This window comes from Natrix helvetica (genome assembly GCF_964273705.1).
Source record: "Natrix helvetica genome assembly, chromosome: 7".
Classification (NCBI taxonomy): domain Eukaryota; kingdom Metazoa; phylum Chordata; class Lepidosauria; order Squamata; family Natricidae; genus Natrix; species Natrix helvetica.
In genome coordinates this window covers 2,916,577-2,938,448 of record NC_138558.1, presented here as the reverse complement: position 1 = coordinate 2,938,448, position 21,872 = coordinate 2,916,577, and the positions used below count along the sequence as shown (strand labels likewise).

General features: G+C 48.0%; 1 protein-coding gene across 1 annotated transcript; it reads right to left on the bottom strand.

Annotated features, from left to right (window-relative positions):
- Positions 1–241: 241 nt before the first annotated feature.
- CCT7 (chaperonin containing TCP1 subunit 7) lies at positions 242–21,338 on the bottom strand. The gene is made up of 12 exons (XM_081960392.1): positions 21,213–21,338; positions 18,141–18,294; positions 16,884–16,990; positions 14,457–14,582; positions 13,504–13,556; positions 11,011–11,182; positions 8,561–8,725; positions 6,771–6,959; positions 5,589–5,686; positions 3,555–3,687; positions 3,230–3,436; positions 242–891 (listed from the first exon to the last, which is right to left on the bottom strand). Exons 1-12 carry the CDS (start codon positions 21,216–21,218, stop codon positions 673–675), a joined length of 1,629 nt encoding a protein of 542 aa, XP_081816518.1. The 5' UTR covers positions 21,219–21,338; the 3' UTR covers positions 242–672.
- Between the last annotated feature and the right edge of the window lie 534 nt (positions 21,339–21,872).

Sequence of the window (21,872 nt, the reverse complement as noted above, 5' to 3'; positions counted from 1 at the left end):
TGTCACCCTGGGACACGGCATCTGTCTTAAGTGTGAGTCAGCGACCAAGCGTCTGAATTTTGATCGTGCAATGGCTGTGTGAAAAACAGTCATGAAGCCACTTTTTAAAAGTGCCGTTGTAACACCAGTCACTAAATGAACGGTTGTAAATCGAGGACTGCTCGCATTTATTTGACATGGAGGGACTCCAACACCTGAAGCCCAATTCATGCGTGGGAGAAGCATCGGCACAAACAGGGAGACCGGGGAGAGGGAAGGATTTATTGTGATTGTGGTTTTAAGCCTCCATAAAACCCCAATAAATACAACCTCCAGCAAACCGCCTAATATCCAAGCGTTTTGTCAAATCTGCAGAGATTCCTTTGGGGGGTGGGGGGGGTGGGGGGGGTGAGGGGCTTTAGAAACCAGGAGAGGAAGGTGGAGGCTGCTGGATGTCAGCACTCTGAGGAAAATCCTCCCTGGAATTTCGAGGGAGCAAATGACCCCCACAAAACTCAATGGCGCCGAGAGGGCTTGTGAATGCGGAAAGTGGCTCCGCTCAGCCACGGGGGAAAATCGGGACAAAACGGACGGGGGGGGGGGGGCGGGGGGAGACAGGACAGGGATGTGCCTGGTTGTCTTCGTGGCCCCCCCCCCCCCCGCCTCTCCCGCCCGCGACATAAGCCTGGCTTTTCAGTGGTTGTGCGGCCGGCCTCGCCCTCGTCCCATGGGAGGGGCGTCCACGGTGGAGCGGGGGTTCTTGATGGTTTCGTCCACAGAGATGATGAGGCAGGCGGCCTCGGAGGCGGCCGTCAGGGCGTTGATGCGCACGACGGCCGGTTCCCACACGCAGGCCTCAAAGTTGTCAGCGATGTCTTCGTTGTTCACGTCCACGCCGTACCAGGTGCCTCCCTGCAGGGCGGACAAGACAGAAGAGGCCTGAAGCCACCGGGCACCGCCAACCTCAGAACCCCACGCCTTCCGCGGCCAAGGAAGAGCTGGGACGCAAGGCAAGGTCTCCCTCTGGAGCCAAGCAGGGTATACGGGCAAGGGCTTTTGGCAGAGGCAGGGATTGGGACACAGTGACCGGCCAGCCGGCCTGGAGGAAGGTGGAGAAGGCCAGAAGGTGGGAATGTCTGGCTGGTGTTAAAAACAACGTTGTTAAGGCTGTTGTTTGTGAACTGCCCAGGGTCACTTAGCTGAGATGGGCAGGGTAGAAAAGATGATAGATGAGATAGACAGACAGAGAGAGGAATGGATGGAAAAGAAACATAGGTGCATAGAGATAGAAGACAGACAGACGTGGATAGAAAAATGAGAGATGAGATAGATAGATAGATAGATAGATAGATAGATAGACAGAAAGAAAGAGGGAGTAGTGACCTTCCTCCCATATTTAGGCATACCAGGGGTTGTAACACAAATAGATAGATAGATAGATAGATAGATAGATAGATAGATAGATAGATAGATAGATAGATAGATAGATAGATAGATAGATAGATAGATAGATAGAAAGAGGGAGTAGTGACCTTCCTCCCATATTTAGGCATACCAGGGGTTGTAACACAAATAGATAGATAGATAGATAGATAGATAGATAGATAGATAGATAGATAGATAGATAGATAGATAGATAGATAGATAGATAGATAGATAGAAAGAGGGAGTAGTGACCTTCCTCCCATATTTAGGCATACCAGGGGTTGTAACACAAATAGATAGATAGATAGATAGATAGATAGATAGATAGATAGATAGATAGATAGATAGATAGATAGATAGATAGATAGATAGAAAGAGGGAGTAGTGACCTTCCTCCCATATTTAGGCATACCAGGGGTTGTAACACAAATAGATAGATAGATAGATAGATAGATAGATAGATAGATAGATAGATAGATAGATAGATAGATAGATAGATAGAAAGAGGGAGTAGTGACCTTCCTCCCATATTTAGGCATACCAGGGGTTGTAACACAAATAGATAGATAGATAGATAGATAGATAGATAGATAGATAGATAGATAGATAGATAGATAGATAGAAAGAAAGAGGGAGTAGTGACCTTCCTCCCATATTTAGGCATACCAGGGGTTGTAACACAAATAGATAGATAGATAGATAGATAGATAGATAGATAGATAGATAGATAGATAGATAGATAGATAGATAGATAGATAGATAGATAGATAGATAGATAGAAAGAGGGAGTAGTGACCTTCCTCCCATATTTAGGCATACCAGGGGTTGTAACACAAATAGATAGATAGATAGATAGATAGATAGATAGATAGATAGATAGATAGATAGATAGATAGATAGATAGATAGATAGATAGATAGATAGATAGAAAGAGGGAGTAGTGACCTTCCTCCCATATTTAGGCATACCAGGGGTTGTAACACAAATAGATAGATAGATAGATAGATAGATAGATAGATAGATAGATAGATAGATAGATAGATAGAGGGAGTAGTGACCTTCCTCCCATATTTAGGCATACCAGGGGTTGTAACACAAATAGATAGATAGATAGATAGATAGATAGATAGATAGATAGATAGATAGATAGATAGATAGATAGATAGATAGATAGATAGAAAGAGGGAGTAGTGACCTTCCTCCCATATTTAGGCATACCAGGGGTTGTAACACAGATAGATAGATAGATAGATAGATAGATAGATAGATAGATAGATAGATAGATAGATAGATAGATAGGAAGATGGATGAACAGATGTACAGATAGGAAGATGGATGGCTGGACAGACAGACAGATGATGGATGGATGATAGATGTGGGTGGATGGATAGATGGAGATAAAAGACAGACAGATATGGATGGATGGACGGATGAATGGATGGTGGCCGTAAATCGAGGACTCCCTATAACAGCAGTCAGCACCTCTGCATTTTCATCTTTAAGCCTGTTCACAGTTGGTTCCTTAAATTCATGCCTGTTGCGCGTACAACCTTCACTCACTTGTTGCTGGGCTACAACTACGATTCTCTCCAGCCCAACCCTTGAAGGCAGCGCCAGGCTGGGAAAAGCAGACCTCGGGGCTTCAGCCTTCTTCCCTTGCAGCTGTTTCTCCGTGGCCCTCACAAAAGCAGGTTGAATTTTGAAATAAAGGCAAAGACTGGGATCCCCGAGAAGATCCCAAGGCCCAGGGTTAGACATCGAAAGAAGCCAAAACGTTTTTGCAAAAGGCTCGCAGCCCGTCGTCCCCTTTCCGGGGCAAGCTCACCTGGGCGTGTTTGGCTCGGAGCTGGTTGAGGATGTTGGTGGCGTCGAAGCCGGCGTTGTCGCAAAGTTGGCGTGGGATAATCTCCAGGGCTTTGGCGTAGGCCCCGATCAGCAGCTGCTGCTTGCCCGGAATGGTTCTGGAATAATCCCGCAGGTATTTGGAGATTTCCATTTCTATAGCGCCTCCGCCGCCCACTACGGAATCGTTCTGGGGAGGGGAGAAAAAAGTAATCCAGATTTCTTTTGAATAGCTGGAATCTGGCAGGTGGCCGGTAGGACGAGATCGAGTGTCCCCTGGGACCCCCCCTCCCTCGGGACGTTGTTACCTTGATGGCCCTCCGAACGATCATGATGGCATCGTGCAGGGAACGCTCCGTCTCTTCCATGAACTGCTCTGCGCCGCCTCGCAAGATGATTGTGCATGTTTTGGCCTTAGGGCAGCCTGTGAAGAAGTTATACCTGCGAGAGAGAGAAAGACAGAGAGAGAGAGAGAGAGAAAGACAGAGAGAGAGAGAGAGAGAGAGAGAGAGAAAGACAGAGAGAGAGAGAGAGACAGAGACAGAGAGAGAGAGAGAGAGAGAGAGAGACAGAGAGAGAGACAGAGAGAGAGACAGAGAGAGAGAGACAGAGAGAGAGAGAGAGAGAGAGAGAGAGAGAGAGAGAGAGAGAGAGAGAAGGACTTTAGGTCGAGGAATGGAAAAGGGAAGCCTTCAAAGAGATACTGCACTGTAGTCACTTTATTGTCACACTGAGTGGCCACTAATTGTCATACATTAAATTTTAATTTTTGTTGCTTACAGCTCTCAAAGGATCACCGCCTCCAAAAGACGCTACGTGAGCAGGACAAAATAGGTAAAATTACCATATTTTTCAGAGTATGAGACAAACCTTTTTCCCGCAAAAGAGGCTGAAAATGTGGGTGTCTTATACACTGAATATAGCATTTTTGGCCTCCCAAAGCCCCGCCCCCTTCACCAAAATGGCCGTGCAGAGCCTTTAGGAGGCTTATAGAGTGCTCCCGGGGGCTGGGGAGGGCAGAAACGAGCGACAAACAGGCCGCTTTTTGCTCAATTTTGTCCCCCCACCGCCCCCAAGATCACTCTATAAGCCTCCTAAAGACTATGCATGCCCCCCCTTTTTTTCTTTTACAAAAAACAGGCCGTTTTTTGCTCCTTTTTGGGGTGCCCTACCTGCCAGGAGCACCCTACAAGCCCCCTAAAGCAGGGGTGTCCAAACTTGGGAACTTTAAGACTTGTGGACTTCAACTCCCAGAATTCCCCAGCCAGCCATGCTGGCTGGGAAATTCTGGGAGTTGAAGTCCACAAGCTTTAAAGTTCCCAAGTTTGGACACCCCTGCCCTAAAGGCTACTTTCACAAAAAAACGGGCCGTTTTGGGGAGATCTGCAGAGTGCAAAAACTTTTTTTTTTTTAATTGCCTCTTCAAAACCTTGGTGCATCTTATACTCTGAAAAATACGGTAGTACAATTTCAGATCTTCAACATTCTCAGGTCCCAGCAAATTTAGGATAACGGAGCAAATAATTTAAAGGAGTAAAGGTTCCCATTGCCCGTGTGTGCTACTTGTTCCAGACTCTAGGATGGGGGGGCGGGGCGGGGCCCTCATCTCTGTTTTAGAGCCAGCGCTGTCCGAAGACGTCTCCGTGGTCTTGTGGCCGGCATGACTCAATGCCGAAGGCGCACAGAACGCTGTTCCCTTCCCACCAAAGGTGGCTCCTATTTTTTTACGTGCTTTCAAACTGCTAGGTTGGCAGAAGCTGGGACAAGTCGCGGGAGCTCGCTCCGTTACGTGGCGCTAGGGATTCGAACCGCCGACCTTTCTGATCGACAAGCTCAGTGTCTTAGCCCCTGAGCCACCGCGCCCCTCTAATTTAAAAGAGGCATTCCTTTAAACCAGGGGTGTCAAACTCATGGCCCACGGGCCGGATGCATCCCAAGCTGGCCACGCTCACCCCTGGTTTAGCGAAGAGGGGGAAGTTGCGGGGCGTCACGTGAAAACGCGAGTTGGAGACCCCTGCTTTAAGTGAACACGTGGGAGACATTGTTTCCCGGGGAGCAAACGTTCACAGCATCCGTGATCTGGGATCATGGAGACCCAACGGGAGCCCTCCAGATGTTTCGGATTCCCAGGACACTGGCGACATCTGGCTTCCAGAAGACCCCCGTCTGCCCAGGCCGAATTCAGAAGCGTCAACAAGGCGAGGAAGCCCAACGGCCGTTCTCATCCAGCGCAATCGGTTGCAGAACAAAGAGCGGGTGATGTGCTGGGCGAGTGAGGCTCGTCTAATGATTTCTCTGGCCCTGAAGCCCCCCCCCCTCCCTCCAAGCCAACCGCCCCTTACCTCTCCCCTCCAATCTGGGCCTCTTCGAAGACGACGCAGCGTCCGAGGACGTCGTCCGTGAGGGCGTTTGCGCTGCTCTGAATGGATCCCCCGCAGGCCTGCCGTGCAAAACAGACCCTTTTGAGGGCAACCTTTACGCAGCCACAAGGGATTCAGGAGCCCACCGGAGATTCCCACGGCTGGATGGCCCCTTCCCCCCCTTTAACAGTCACATCTGTACCGACAGAAGGGAATATCTGTAGCTTGGGGTTGAACTGGGGGGGGGGGGGGGGTCCTTGGTGCCCTCTGAACTCAGTGGTTTTCTTGCAGACGTTTCATGACCCAACTAGGGAACATTGTCAGTGGTAGAAGGGTTTGTAGGAAGGAGGGGAAGGGAGGGAGGGGGGAAGGAGGAGGAGGGCTCTGGGGTCCTTGGTGCTCTTTGAGCTGGGTGGTTTTCTTGGAGACGTTTCATGACCCAACTAGGGAACATCATCAGTGCTAGAAGGGAGAGGGGTTTATAGAGAGGAGGAGGAGGATGGCTGTGAGGTCCTTGGTGCTCTCTGAGCTGGGTGGTTTTCTTGCAGATGTTTTATTACCCACCTAGGTAACATTGTCAGTGGTAGGAGGAGGGGGGTTTGCAGGGAGGAGGGGGAGGGAGGGAGGAAGAGGAGAAGGATTGTGGGGACCTCAGTGCTAGAAGGGAGGGGGGGTTGGAGAGAGGAGGAGGAGGAAGAGAAGGAGAAGAATGACTGTGGGGTCCCTGGTTGCTTTCATGGAGACCTTTCATGACCCAACGAGGGAACATCATCAGTGCTGGAGGGCTTACAGAGAGGAGGAGGAGGAGCCACAAAGGAAGCCAAAGCACCTCCTCGCCAGCATTCAACACACAGAGGAGCAGGTATTAACACCAAGATAAATGCTAGACCAACAATCACACTGCAAACAACTGCTAAATCAAGAGACCCAGGAGACTCCCACCCAGGCTGACTGGGCAAGCCGTCTGTCCAGAGAGAGCACATTCTCCTGTGCCTCAAGGAATCCCTCTCACGTCTCCATGCGCACATTTCGTTCTGCGCAATAGAATTACCCAGCACACCCACTGAGGGAGTCTTGCCCCCCACCCAACCCTCGCTCCAATTCCGACTGGGCAATTGTCCCCCCTGCCCACACGGGGAGCCCAGGGGAAAAGGGGCCCCTTACCATCATGGTCCTCTTCAGGTCTTCTTCGGGGACCCGGCCAGCGCAAAACATGTCCCTGTCCGCAAAGTACTGAGTAGCCACGTCCCCGATGGGCAGTTTGGAGAGGATGACTTTGGCCCCGGATTTGTGGAGCTTCTCCAGCTTGTCGTACAAGATGTTCCACTCGGCGTCCACAATGGCCTGATAATCCTGTGGGACCAGAGGCAAAATGCTGGGGTTATCTACCACAACCGACCCATAGGAAGCTTGGCGCATGTCATGCATCAGATTAGGACTAGGACAGGGATGGTTAACCTTTTTAGCACCAAATGCCCAAACCTGGAACCTTGTGTGCCGGCCAGCTGGAAGCCAGAACCTGGGAGAGCGCAGCTGGCCACTGGGCGTGCACGTGACTGGAAGAGGAGCTGGCGACTGAGCACGTGCCCACAGAGGAGGCTCTGAGAGCCACCTCTGGCAGGCGTTCCAAAGGTTTGTGTCAGGGTAATGACAATGGAATGGCTGACCAGCTGCTGTAAAGCTGTAAACTGAGATGATAAATAAATAAAGGGAGACTAGTATAGATCTATTTCAAGCTATTTAGTTCTCATCAGCTAGCCATACCCTTGCTGGGATTTGAACCTGGGCTGTATTACATATTAGGGAGAAGTCTTAGCCACTAAGCCACAGGCTCTCCTCCCTAAATCCAAATAAACTAAACTAAACTTATCAGCTGAGCCAGGGAAATAGGTGTGTATTTGTGTTACAACCCCTGGTATGCCCAAATATGGGAGGGAGCTCACTACTCCCTCTTTCTGTCCTTCGGCTCATTACAGAGGACCATCCAGGCAGAAAACCATATTTTTATTTTTAATGTTGCCTTTTTATATTTGTGTTGTATTTGTGCTGATAAATATATATATATATATATATATATATATATATATATATATATATATATATATATATATATATATATATATATATATATATATATATATATATATATATATATATATATATATATATATATATATATATATATATATATATATATATATATATATGGGAGGCCATGTGAAGGGTGTCTCTCTCTCTCTGAGTTATCTATTGTGAAGAGCTGAAGATTGATTGCTTGCTTAGTATTTGCGTGACACCTGTATCAGTGGTGAAATTCATTTTTTTTTTACTCCCAGTTCTGTGGGAGTGGTACAGGAAGGATACTGCAAAATCCCCATTCCCTCCCCACTCTGGGGGCAGCTAGAGGTGGTGGCATTTGCCAGTTTTTCAAACCGCTCAAAATTTCCGCCACCGGTTCTTCAGAACCTGTCCGAACCTGTGGGATTTCACCCGACGTGAATGTATGTATATATATATGTCTTGTATACAAACCACTGTTTAAAAGACAAACCTGTGTCCTGTATTTTGCTCCTGGGCTGTCCCAAAATAGTGGTCATACTGTGCGACTCTGACAGTTCACCATCACGGGAATAGAATAACAGAGTTGGAAGGGACCTTGGAGGTCTTCTAGTCCAACCCCCTGCTTAGGCAGGAAACCCTACACCACTTTGGATTAGATCCGATTAGAATAAAATAACTTGTCACTATTGCTCATGCTGGCTGGGGAATTCTGGGAGATGAAGTCCACGCATCTCAAAATGGTTTTAAGATCAGGAACCCTGGTTTAAGTACAACAGACTATCACCACAAAAGCCTCTGAGCCCAACTACCCCCTTTTAAACCCCTGCCCCACTGCACGCCTTCCTTTCTCCAAACCCACCCACCCACCCACTGGTAAAGAGCCCAGGCCTCACCGCCACATTATGGACTCTGACTTCTGCGTTGTCCTTCTCGGCTTTGAGCTCCAACTCAATGTTGAGCAGGGCGATCTTGGGCGACGCGTACTTCTTCGGCTGCATCTCAAAGCCAGCGTAGGAAAAGGTTTTCTTGAAGGCCACGCCGGCCACCAGCTGGGAATCCTGCAAAAAACAACCACCACAAAATGGCTCAGGGTGGAGCTTCCAAGAACATCTGGGCAAGCCCTGCCTTTCGTCACACGGCCTTTGAAAGGGCGTTTCCCAACTTGGAGATAGGCGGACTTCGAGTCCCAGAATTCTCAGGAATGGCGACGCCGGGTGGGGAATTCTGGAAGTTGAAGTCCACCTCTGTTCTACACAGAACCACCGTCAAGGCTCCAAATAGCATCCAAAAATTAAATCAGAGTCCAAGGCAAAGGATTCCTCAAAGTTCCAATTGATGAAGAGAGCCATGTTGTCACATCTGGGAAAACCCGAATCTGAAAGCTTCCCAGTTCCCCCCCCCTCCCCAGTTGAAAGTTCAAGATCTTTCCCCCACATCCACAAGCCCATCCCATGGCCCAATCTCCCACTGCCATGCTGGCAGCTTCGACCCATCCAGTTCCGGTCAGGTGCAGAGATGCAGAGACAAAGGATGACCTTGGCTTTCTAGAAAGAATTTTGTTATGGCTACATGTCATCTCACTCCTTACAATCCCCCATTTTCCCACAATAGGAGATGCATAGTAGGATAATAGAAAGTGTGGCAGGCCTGAGATCCACAAGAAAAGATGGCTGCAGGCCCTTGGTCTGATGTCACTAAATAAGGCGGTGGGATCATTTACAGGCCATTCTCAATTTACAACCAATCATTTAGTGACCGAAATGTCAGAATTCTCAGGAATGGCTTGCCATCTGGAAAGCTGGCAGCCCAGATTGGAGAGCCAAGCACCACGTGGCAGGGCAAGTTCCCGTCCTGGCCTCAGCACCTGCCAACCTAGCTGTTCGAAAGCATGCCAATGCGAGAAAAAATTTGGTTACGATGTGGAATTGGCGAAAGTGGGGAAAACTTAATCAGAAACTAACAATGGCCACGGCTTATAAAGGAAATATGTATAAGATGTTCTACAGGTGGCATCTCCCCCCAGCACGGCTCTCCAAAATGTTTAAAAATCTGCCCCCAAATTGCTGGAAGTGTAATAAAACACCAGGCACATTTTATCGTATGTGGTGGACATGCAATGAGGCCAAAAGATATTGGAAAACGATTCAATCGTGGGTGGAACAAATGGTGGGAGACCAAATTTTGTTTAAACCAGAATTTTTTCTCCTAAGCATAATACCGGAGGGATTTAAGAAAAATGTACTCTATCTAATTGTACATGTCCTAACTGCGGCGCGCAAAACTTTTGCGCAGTATTGGAAAAAAGAAAATAGACCATCAGATCTCGATATAATCAGAAAAGTCTTGGCCTGCGCGGAAGCAGATAGGCTCACTCTTGAACTTAAAAATAAAGGGGAATCAGAATATTTTGAGGTATGGAACAGATTTTATGATTGGCACAAGACAGTGATGGCGAACCTATGGCACGCGTGCCAGCCATTTGTCAGGGCAGGCATACGCACGCTGGCCAGCTGAGTTCACCCTTTTTTAAAGCCATTTTTCGCCCTCCCCAGGCTCCTATAAAGCCTCTGGAGCCTGGGGAGGGCGAAAACAGCCTCCCCTCCCCCGGAGGTCCTCATAAGTTTCTGTGAAGCCTCCAGAGCGCAAAAAAAACCCGGCCCTACGGGCAAACAGGAAGTTCGGGAACGGACTTCCTATTTGCTTGGAGGGTTGTTTTGACTGCTCCGGAGGCTTGAGGGAAGCCTCCAGAAGGTTGCTGAAGCCTCTGGAGGGCTTTGGGGGGGGGGGGGGGGGAGGCTGTTTTCGCCCTCCCCATGCTCCTATAGAGCCTCTGGAGCCTGGGTAGGGCGAAAAAATCATGCAAAAATGGAGGGAGGGGGTGCGCGCATGTGCCCTGGGGTGTGTGTGTGTGTGTGTGTGTGTCGCACATTTCATTATGGTTTCGGCACGCCTGCACACAACCCTCCTGCGCTCCCCCCACTTATGGCACGCGAGCCAAAAAAAGGTTCGCCATCGCTGGTATAAGACAAGGTGACAAGACTGGAACAAACTGTGCGTATTGTGATTAGACAGGAGGATAGACAATGCACTAAGTAGGCTAATAGCTAACGGTTGAGACTAATTGTGTATAATGTAAATGTATGGTCGCTTCGACTCTGCGGTGCTGCATTGTTTTAAATGTAAAATATTTTAAAAAAGGAAAGCCTGCCAATGCGAGTAGATCAAGAGGTACCACCTTTGTGGGAAGTTAACGGTGCTTGAGAAACACTGACTTAAATAAACCCACCAAGAAATCCCGGTGGGCCTCCCAGACCCCTCCCCGCCCCTCCCTCCAGAAGCCTACCTCCAAAGCTCCGCCTTGCACTTTCTTGATGCCGATCATTTTGATCTGCAGCAGTTCGTCCAGCATCATGACGGCGTCCACCACCATCTTGCCAAACAAGTCCTTCTGATGGGAAATCAGCTTGGAGCTCAACGCGGTGCTGGCGCATTTCTCCAGCAGGCTTCTCAGCTCTCTACGAGGGGGGGGCGGGGGCGGGGGGAGCAAAAGGAAGAGGGACGGTTTGCACGGCCAAAGGCTTTAGGGCAGGGGTGTCAAACTCAAGGCCCGCGCGCCAGATTGTGGAAATAGCAAAGCACCCCGCGTCCAGCAGGAATGCTGCAGGAGGCGTCCGTCCAGCCTCCGTCACTCCCCTTGTTGGCCCGCAGAGGAGAACTACAAAGCTCATCTGTCCCTCAAAGGAATCCAGTTTGACTCCCCTGCTTTAGGACAACCTTGGGCTGAAGCAGTTCTGATTTTCAATACAATACAATAGAATAGTAGAGTTGGAAGGGACCTGGGAGGTCTTCTAGTCCAACCCCCTGCCTAGGCAGGAAACCCTATACCCTTTCAGACAAATGGCTATCCAACATCTTCTTAAAGACTTCCACTGTTGGGGCATTCACAACTTCTGGAGGAAATTTCTGTTCCACTGATTAATTGTTCTCACTGTCAGGAAGTTTCTCCTCAAGTAGTCCTCGACTTATGACCACCCAACGGAAGCCGAACATTTATCCTGCTAAGCAAGATTTGCTGAGGGGGTTTTGCTCCCTTTTACGACCCATCTTTGCAGGAGTTGTAAACAGAATCACGGCAGGTGTTAAGCGCTTCTGGTTTATTCACTAGTTTTGCTTGTCAGGTGGTCGCAAAAGGGGACCACACGATCCCGGGACACTGCAGATGTCGTAAGTGTGAGGCAGTTTGCCAACTATCTGAATTCGGTTCAGGTGGCCACGAGGAGGCTCAGAAAAGCTGTCAGCGTGAAAACGGTCGTATCTTTTTTTCAGTGTTGTTGTAACTCCGAACGGTCAGTAAACGGTTGTAAGTCACAGAAAGGCGAGTGGAAGCTTGGAACCGACTTCCAGCAGAGGTGGAGGGTTAATCGTCAGTAAGTGAGTTGGAACATACTTGGGATTAACACATCTATTATCCCACGGAAATAAATAAAAATAAAATATAATTTAAGTAAATAAAAAAATAAAAATCTAACCTTGAGCTGCAAATATTCTATCAGTACTCGTATTTAGGTATCTCAGAAAGTAAGATGATGCCAGCACGCATAAAGGCAGTCCTTGATTTACAACAGTTCATTTAGTGATGGTTCAAAGTTACAACAGCACTGAAAAATTTGACTTGACCATTTTTAAGTTGCGACCTTTTGCAGCATCCCCATGGTCCCCTGATCAAAACTTGGGACACATGGCAAATGGCTCATATTTACGACGGTCACATTGTCCCTGTTTCACATGGTCCCTTTTTACAACCTTCTGATGAAGAGAGTCGATGGGAAAGCCAGGTTCACTTAACAACCGTGTTGCTAACTTAACAAATGCAATGGTTCGCTTAACAACGGTGGCCAGAAAAGCCATGGAAATGGGACAAACTCACTTAACCAATGTTTCACTTAGCAACAGAAACTTCGGGCTCGATTGTGGTCGTAACGCGAGGACTACCTGCATTCAGAGGCAAAGGAGGTGAGGCTGCTTTATGTCATGGGAGTTTGGGTTACTTCCGGTGCCTGTTTCCCTTTAGATGCCAAAAGGGAGGAATAAGCAGGGAAGAGAAAAATCCCTCCCATCAAGCAACGGGAGTGAAGAGATGAAGAGTGTGAAGTAGAGGAGAGAGGTAAGGGAAGAAGAGAGGGATAGGAGAGAGGGCGAGGGGGGGGGGAAAGAGGAGGAGAGAAAGGAGGAGTGGAAAGGGGAGAGAGAAGGAGAGAGGAAGGGGAAGGAGAGAAGAGTGACAGAGGGAAGAAAGGAGGTAGGGAGGAGGGGGAGGAGAGAGAGTGACAAATATGGTGTATGGCAGGGGTATCCAAACTTGGGAACTTTAAGACTTGTGGATTTCAACTCCCAGAATTCCCCAGCCAGCCATGCTGGCTGGGGAATTCTGGGAGTTGAAGTCCACAAGTCTTAAAGTTCCCAAGTTTGGACACCCCTGGTGTATGGAGAGCAGAAGAGCCAATAACTGTGTTTTGGGAGTTGATGGCAAGATGAATTGATGTAAATATTTAATAATACAATACGATCTTGGCTATGTAATAGTACATATGTGGTTATATGTTATGAAAATGAAAAAAAAAACTTTATATATATATATAAAATATCAACAGGAGGGATTGCCGGTATTTTGGGAATGCCAGACCTAAACAAATCCCCCACTGCCAAAATAGGGGATTGTTCTAGTAAGACAACAGACGGATGGCCTTGTGTTTCTCCCTTCCTTCCGTCCACCCCATCGGTCCAGAAAGGATTCTTCCTACAAATGGAATCGCGAAAGAGACCGAGAGCCACTTACGTTGGATCCGTCTTCTTGATCGTGACCGCAATCTTCCGGATCTTCTCCACGGCCTGCCAAAGGAAAACAAGAAGGGGGTCAAATCTGTTCTCCAAAGCCCCCTGAAGGCAGGAACAAGAAGCCACGGATGGAAACTCTTCAAGGAGAGAAGCAACCTGGAACCGAGGAGAAATTTCCGAAGGGTTGAGGACAATTAACCAGGGGAACAGAAATTGCCTTCAGGAGTTACCGTATTTTTCGGAGTATAAGACGCGCCAAGGTTTTGAAGAGGCAAATTAAAAAGTTCTTGCAATCTGCAGACCTCCCAAAACGGCTTGTTTTTCGCTAAAGCGGGCCTGTTTTTGTTTTTCCAAAGAAAGGGCACAAATAGCCTTTAGGCAGCTTGTAGCATGCTCCAAAACAAGCAAGAAGCGGCCCATTTTTCGCTCATTTCTGCCCTCCCCCACCCCCCAGGCGCACTCTGCAAGGCTCCTAAAGGCTGTGCACGGACGTTTTGGTGAAGGGGGCGGGGTTTTGCGAGGCACAAAATGCTGCATTCAGTGTATGGGATGCACCCGGATTTTCAGCCTCTTTTTTTGAGGGGAAAAAGGTGCCTCTTATACTCTGAAAAATGCGGTTATGTGTGCTCCATCCCTGGAGCTCTTCAAGAAGAGATGGGACAGCCACACTTGCAATTCGATTGTCGCTCTCTTGAGTTATCCCGCGACGAGTCGGCCAGTGGTGAGTCTTCTATCCAGCTTGCTCATTTTTACTTTTTCTCCTCCTCCAAGGGCTTCGGCGGACATTCTGGGTGCCAAACCCTTAGGAGCCACTAAGACTCCGCAGATCAATTTGCCCGACCCCCTTTTGACTCTCTCAAGGCTTCCCACAATCTCCTTATTCTTCTGTTCCTTAGATCAAATGGTTTCCTGGAAGGGAAGGAGGCCCACCGGAGCCCCACGGCTTCAGCTTACCAGCTGGGTGGCCACCCGGAAGGCACGGATGATGATCTGGGGGTGGAGTCCTTCTTCTACGTAGGGCTTGATTTGCTTCAGGAGTTCAGCAGCCAGGAGGGTCACCGACGTGGTGCCGTCCCCAACCTGGGAAGGAAAAAAGATTTGGAAATAAGGCAGTTTTCCTCCCGAGGAAGCTCAGCTCCATCCCTTCCCCGCTTCAAGGGACACCCAAAACCCGTCCCCAGATCTTCCCATACAGGAGAGATCTCTGGATTCAGAGCTTCTCAGGATCTCCTCCTCTAGGATATGGGCAGTCAGCCCTCGACTTACGCCCACAACCAAGCCCACTAGGGCAGTGTTTCCCAACCTTGGCAACTTGAAGATGTCTGGACTTCAACTCCCAGAATTCCCCAGCCAGCATTCGCTGGCTGGGGAATTCTGGGAGTTGAAGTCCAGACATCTTCAAGTTGCCAAGGTTGGGAAACACTGCACTAGGGGACAGCGGAGCTGGCAGCAGATTCGGACAGTGAGGAGGGTTGGGGAGGAACCTGGGCCAGACCTGGAGTCTGGGGAAGGATCTGACGAGGGCTCTGTGTCGGAGGCAGAGAGGGGGCCAGGGCCGTCTGACAGTTATCAGCTGCCTTCGGAGTCAGACATCAGTGGGGCAGAAGAACAGCTGGAGCCTGTTCCCAGTGTGTGCGTGTGCAGAGTCGCCAGATGAAGGGAACAGCTAAGGCACAAGGTCGACTTGGGAGAAAGGCCACAGGTGGACGGTGAATGGCCCTCCCAGAGGAAATAAAAGAGGAGCGAAAGGGGAGTGGAGCTTGCAGGAGGCACTTAGTTCATTCAGGCATTGTTGCCAAGTATTGTGGCGTCTGAAAGATCTCGGCCTGGCCACTCTCCAAGCCTGAGAAAGGTCGGTCACTGTGGACTATCTTGAAAGACTGTGGGAGAGGAAAGACTGCTGGAGAGGAATTCACTGTCCATTAAATAAAAGGGGTTTATCGGGACGAGGACTCAGCTTCGTGCTGTCGGGGAAGCCGAGGTCAGAACAGAGAAGCTAAAGGTTTGTTAAATGAGTTTGCTCCATTAATGAATCGCTGCGGTTGTTAACTTCGTCCAACGGTTGTCACGTAAATCTGGCTTCCCCGTTGACTCTGCTGACTAGAAGGTCGCCAAAGGGAAATCGCGTGACCCCCCCCCAAGGAGGTCGCGACCGTCATAAATATGAGTCAGTGGCCAGACATCTGGATTTTGATCACATGACCATGGGGACGCTGCAATGGTTGCAAGAGTGAAAATAAGTAAACAAATAAGATGTGGCCTGCTCTCGAGTTGCCACAGGCAACCGGGGGATGGGGTGGGGGGAGAATGGGACATGGGGATACTGAAACGGTCAGAAGTGTGAAAATGGCAAACTCCCTTTTTTCCCTGTGCCGCTGCAACTCTGAACAGTCACTAAATGAACTGCTGTAAATCGAGGACTGCCTGTACCCACCCTTTCCCCACCATCTGGAGGGACAATGAACCAGAGAGCTCTCTCTCTCGCTCTCTCCATGGGGCACTTCCTTCACTTTGCAAGGGCCTTCAGGACCCGTCCCCACCCCCACCCCCACATACACACACAGGTTCTCCCAGCGGTGCTTTTGGAAAGAACGACTGGACTTTTAATTTCCTTGAAAACGTTTCGAGGTTAAGGATTAAACAGCAAAACTACATGGAAACCCCGAGCTGGTTATTGACGTTGGCGATGTTTGTGCATCGGAATTTCATTAATTTAGGGAAAGTCGTTACTTATAAGGAGATGCTAAACGAAAGAGGTGAACTAAAATCTAAAATGATATGGGGAAGGGATAGAACTGGAAGGGTGGGCTTGCTTGTAAGTCCAATGCCGATAGGTAAAAGACAAAAAAGAATGGGGTATTAAGAAAGGACCCACGGAATTAGATAAAATTTTACTAGGTGAAGAGGAGAAAATGATTTTAAAAATTACACCAGTATCTATTGGATTATACAATGGCGGAAGAGCAGCTAAAGGAAACCGTGTTAGCACGGAGAACGGTTACAGCATAGATTTGGACGATCGGCAAGACTTACGGGAAAGAAACAGGAAGTTAACTTTAGCCACCTCGTGTAAGGAAAACGTGTACCAGATGTTCTATAGGTGGCACATCCCACTCACAAGAGTAGCTCAAGTTAACAAAAACTTATGGCCACGATGTTGGAAATGTAATGCTGCACTAGGGACCTTCTACCATATGTGGTGGGAGTGCAGAAAAGCCAGGGCTTTTTGGCACCAGATAAGAAAGTATAAAAAGAAGGGGGGGGAAAGGGGTTTCGCTTTTCATCCCAGCATTTTCTTCGGAATGTTTTCAAAGGGAAAAGACCCAGAGACCAGCCCTGCCCCTCCCAACCCCAATTCTGTTTCCTCGTTCCCGAGCCCACCTCTGCATCCTGGGACTTGGCGATGTCTACCAGCGTCTTCGCCGCGGGATGGACCACGTCCAGAAGCTTCAGGATGGTGGCGCCGTCGTTGGAGATGGTGGCTTTGCCTGCAAAGATTGACAGCTGCCAGATCCGCACACGGAAGGGTGCTGGACGCATTTGGACATTGGAGCAGAGTCCAAAGAGGGAAAGCCGGGGCTGTCGGAGGACACCCATGTAGCCCAACAACAACAAATACCCTTACAAACCTGGTCGAAAGTTAACAGCCCTCTGTCTAGTCATTGATTCACAAATGTTGGCTTGTGGGAGACCATCATTGTACTCCTGGTCTGGCATTCACAGCCCCACACAGCTATCTTATGGGTAAGCTCTCAAGTGAGGTGCAAACTATCTGGGGCATGAATTGTTCTGGGTAAGGAATAAGCGACACGGGGGAGTCCTTGGTGCTCTCTGAGCTGGGTGGTTTTCTTGCAGACATTTGGTGACTCAACTAGGTAACATCATCAGTGCTAGAAAGGAGAGGGACTTGCAGAGAGGGAGAAGAGGAGGAGGGGAGGGAAAGAGGAGGAGAGGGACTGTTGGGTCCTTGCTGCTCTCTGAGCTGGGTGGTTTTCTGGCAGACATTGCATCACCCAACTACCATATTTTTCAGAGTATAAGACGCACCAAGGTTTTGAAGAGGTAAATTAAAAAAAAGGTTTTGGTACTGTGCAGGCCCCCCAAACCGTCTGCACGCCCCATTTTTTTGTGAAAAACGGGGCATGCAGAGAGTTTGAGAGGCCTGCAAAGTGCTCCTTGGGGTTCTCCCTTTCAAAGCCGAAGAGCCAGTGCTGTCTGAAGACGTCTCCGTGGTCTTGTGGCCGGCATTAAACACCGAAGACGCACGTAACGCTGTTCCCTTCCCAACAAAGGTGGTTCCTATTTTTCTACTTGCATTTTTTACATGCTTTCGAACTGCTCGGTTGGCAGAAGCTGGGACAAGTCACGGGAGCTCACTCCGTTACGCGGCGCTAGGGATTCGAGCTGCCAAACTGCTGACATTTCTGATCGACAAGCTCAGTGTCTTAGCCACTGAGCCACCTTACAGTGTTAAGACAATGATCTAAAGTCCAGGATTTATCCAACTTTTAAGACGGGCGGATTTAAGATGGGCTGGCTGAGGAATTGTGGGAGTTGAAGTCCACCTGTCTTAAAAGTAGCCAAAGTTTGGAGACACCCTTGATTTCTCGGCAATTGTGGGGTCTCGGTCAGCCTCACCTCTGTCATCCACAATGAGTTTGTCCATGCCCCGGGGGCCCAGCGTAGTCCGGACGGCCTCCGCGATCACCTGGCAAGCGCTGATGTTGCTAACCAGCTGCGGGATTCCCTGGGAAGTGTCAGTGCCTTCCTTCAGCAGGATGACAGGTGTGGGCTGCAGGGGAAAATGAGGTCGTGTCACAGGTCAGGGGTCGGGAGGTCAAAAGCGGCAACCCAGCACAACCCATTTCATTGAGCGTCCAAAAAGTAAAATAAAATGCCAATTATCTGGTTTCTTTGCCATGGGAAAGGCATAAAATTGAAGAAAAAGCAGTTTAGGAATGTACAGGTAGTCCTCGACTTATGATCATATTGTGTAGCTACGCGAGACAATTGTTCGCGGCGTTTTGTCCCATTTTACGACAAACCATTTCCCATTGATTTTGCTCGTCAGAAGGTTGCAGAAGCTGATCACATGACCCCAAGGCGCTGCAACCGTCGTAAGTACAAGTCAGTTGCCAAGCATTCACATTTTGATCACAGGACCACAAGGATGCCCCAATGGTCGTCCATGTGAAAAACAGTCTTTTTCTGTGCTGTTGTAACTTCCAGCAGTCACTAAAGAATTGTTGTAAGTTGAGGACTACCTGTACGACAACAAATTCCATTGCAGGTACAATATATATATATATTAGCCACTTGTTTCTGACATAGAAAAGGCCTAAAATTGAAGAAAAGCAGCATTTGCAACGGACAGTAAAAACCACAGCGACACCTTTAAGGAATGTATTAGATGTAATAGTTTACATCGTAATAAACTGACAGAATTAACAACTAATAAACTGGAAAAAGAGCCCTTTTAAATGTTTATATTGCTGTATATTAGAACATTAATCTATAAGAAATAAGTCTGCCTTATCTGAAAAATATAAACAATTGCATATATTCCTGTTTTAAGGCACTAGCTTTTCATAAAGGGTTTTATTAAAAATACAACCGTCATAGAATGGATCTCAAAATGTAATGCCAGTTTCAAAAATGTTATATTATTATATTTTGCTTTTCCTACAAGATCCTCCGGTGGCTCTATATGGACCCAGGGCTTCCCTTCGCCTGGTCTTGGTTGATGTCAATGTTTTAATTCTTAATGCAGAATGTTTTTAATGTTTAATCATTTTGAATGGTGTTTTTCTATACTTGAAAGCCACCTGGAGTTGCTTTACAATGAGACAAGGAGGCATATAAATTTAAAAATGGATTGATATAGAGATGGGTAGACAGATTGATAGATAGATATAGATAGATGGATGGATAAGGATAGATAGATAGATAGATAGATAAGAGTAGATGGATGGATGGATAAATAGAGTGGATGGATGGATGGATGGATAGATAGAGTAGATGGATAAAGATAGGCTTAGGCAGGAAACCCTATACTGTTTCAGACAAATGGCTATCCAACATCTTCTTAAAGACTTCCAGTGTTGGAGCATTCACAACTTCTGGTGGGAAGTTGTTCCACTGATTAATTGTTCTAACTGTCAGGAAGCTTCTCCTCAGTTCTAAGTTGCTTCTCTCCTTGATTAGTTTCCACCCATTACTTCTTGATCTACCCTCAGGTGTGTTGGAGAATAGTTTTGACTCCCTCTTCTTTGGGGCAACCCCTGAGATATTGGAAGATGCTATCATGTCTCCCCTAGTCCTTCTTTTCATTAAACTAGACATACTCAGTTCCTAGAGTAGATGGATAAAGATAGAGATGTAGATAGTGTAGATAGAGTAGATAGAGTAGATAGATAGAGTAGATAGATAGATAGATAGATAGATAGATAGATAGATAGATAGGATGGATAGATAGATAAATAAATAAATAAATAAATAAATAGAGTGGATGGATGGAGATAGATAGATAGATAGATAGATAGATAGGATGGATAGATAGATAAATAAATAAATAAATAAATAAATAAATAAATAGAGTGGATGGATGGAGATAGATAGATAGATAGATAGATAGATAGATAGATAGATAGATAGAATAGATAGATCAGGGGTATCCAAACTTGGGAACTTTAAGACTTGTGGATTTCAACTCCCAGAATTCCCCAGCCAGCCATGCTGGCTGGGGAATTCTGGGAGTTGAAGTCCACAAATCTTAAAGTTCCCAAGTTTGGACACCCCTGAGATAGATGAATAGATAGAGTAGATGGATAAAGATAGATATAGGGTAGATAGATAGATAAATAGAGTGGATAGATGGATAGAGTAGATGGATAAATAGATTAAAACCCGTGGCTCCACCTCCTTTTTCTGGACTACTTACAAAGGCAAAAGGACTAGTTCAAGATTGTTATGTCAATGTTACTTTTATTAATTGAATGTAATAAATTAGAAGATTCCACCTCCATCCCATCTTCCTAATGGTCCCTTTCGCCTGGTCTTGGTTGATTTTAATGTTTTAATTGTTCATGCTGAACGTTTTGAACGTTATAATATGTTTTTCTATTGTTGAAAACAGCTCGGGTCCTTTTGACAGCGAGATGGGCGTATAATACCTTTTAAATGCATCCCCCCCTGCAGGTGGAGGAGGGAGAGGGCCCTGCCTCTTCTGCCAACCCAGCCTGCGCATCACGCGATAACACGCCTCGTACGTCTTCACACATGCACCCGTCCACAATACCTGCAGCTCACATGGGGAGCTGTCCTGCCAGGAATTCCTCTGGGACTACATCTCCCACAATGCCTCGCGGCAAAGTAGCCATTCCGTTAAAGGCGCCGGCAGTCACAGAGGCTGTCGGGAGTTATAGTCTCCCGGATACCGGCCCTGGCCGCGTGTAGCCCGTTGACTTTCAGCTCCACTTAGGGAGGCCTCTCTATACGTCGCAGGAGCGAAGCAACCGGCGAGGCTCCCGCGTTGGCCGCCCGCCCGCCCGCCCACCGGCGACCCGCCCCGGCTTCCATCAATACCGGCTCCTTCTCGCAGAGAAGCCTCTCCCAAGGAGGAAAAGCCCACCCGCGAGGGGAACGACGCCCGCCCCGCGGAGGATGGTGGCGGATAAACGCGCCTCTCCCTCCGCTTTCCCCGTCACTCACCATCATCTTGGCGGCGGCCCTGGTCAAACGGTCTCCTCTCCAGAATGCACCGCGGTCGCCTAGAAACTTCGCGAGGGCGGGGCCGAACCGAAGGGCGGGGCTTCTCAAGGGACGTATGGCGTGACTCTCGTAGAGAGACGAAAAAGAAGAGCCCTCCTCGCACGTGCGCTTGGGGGTTCATATTCAAACTTTTTTCCCCCCCGATCCATGCTAGGAAGGTGATTTTTACAATCGGCGAAGTGATAATAAAAACATTTAATTATTCTTGAAAATAATGTGGAGTTTGGCCGAGGCGGTAGCTCAGCGGTCAGCAAACGTTTGCTGATTCATTCCATGATTCACTTGGGCATTTCTTCTCAATTTCTACATCTTTGAAATGGGGGGACTACAACTCCCAGAATTCCCCAGCCAGCTTGCTTACATGGTTTGGAGCAGCGTTTCTTAAAACACGTTTTCATGACTCCTTTTGTAAAAAAGTAGCTGATAACCCGGCGTTTCCCGGGTATTTATTTATCCTAATTCTGTATTAGACAGAAAATGCCCTGATTTTGTTGAAAATGTCCGGACTAAACGTAATTTATAATATTGGATTTTCCCCCTTAACAGAGGGAGCCCCCTTGTGGAGTACTGTGAACACGTTACCATGGCAACTCCACTTGC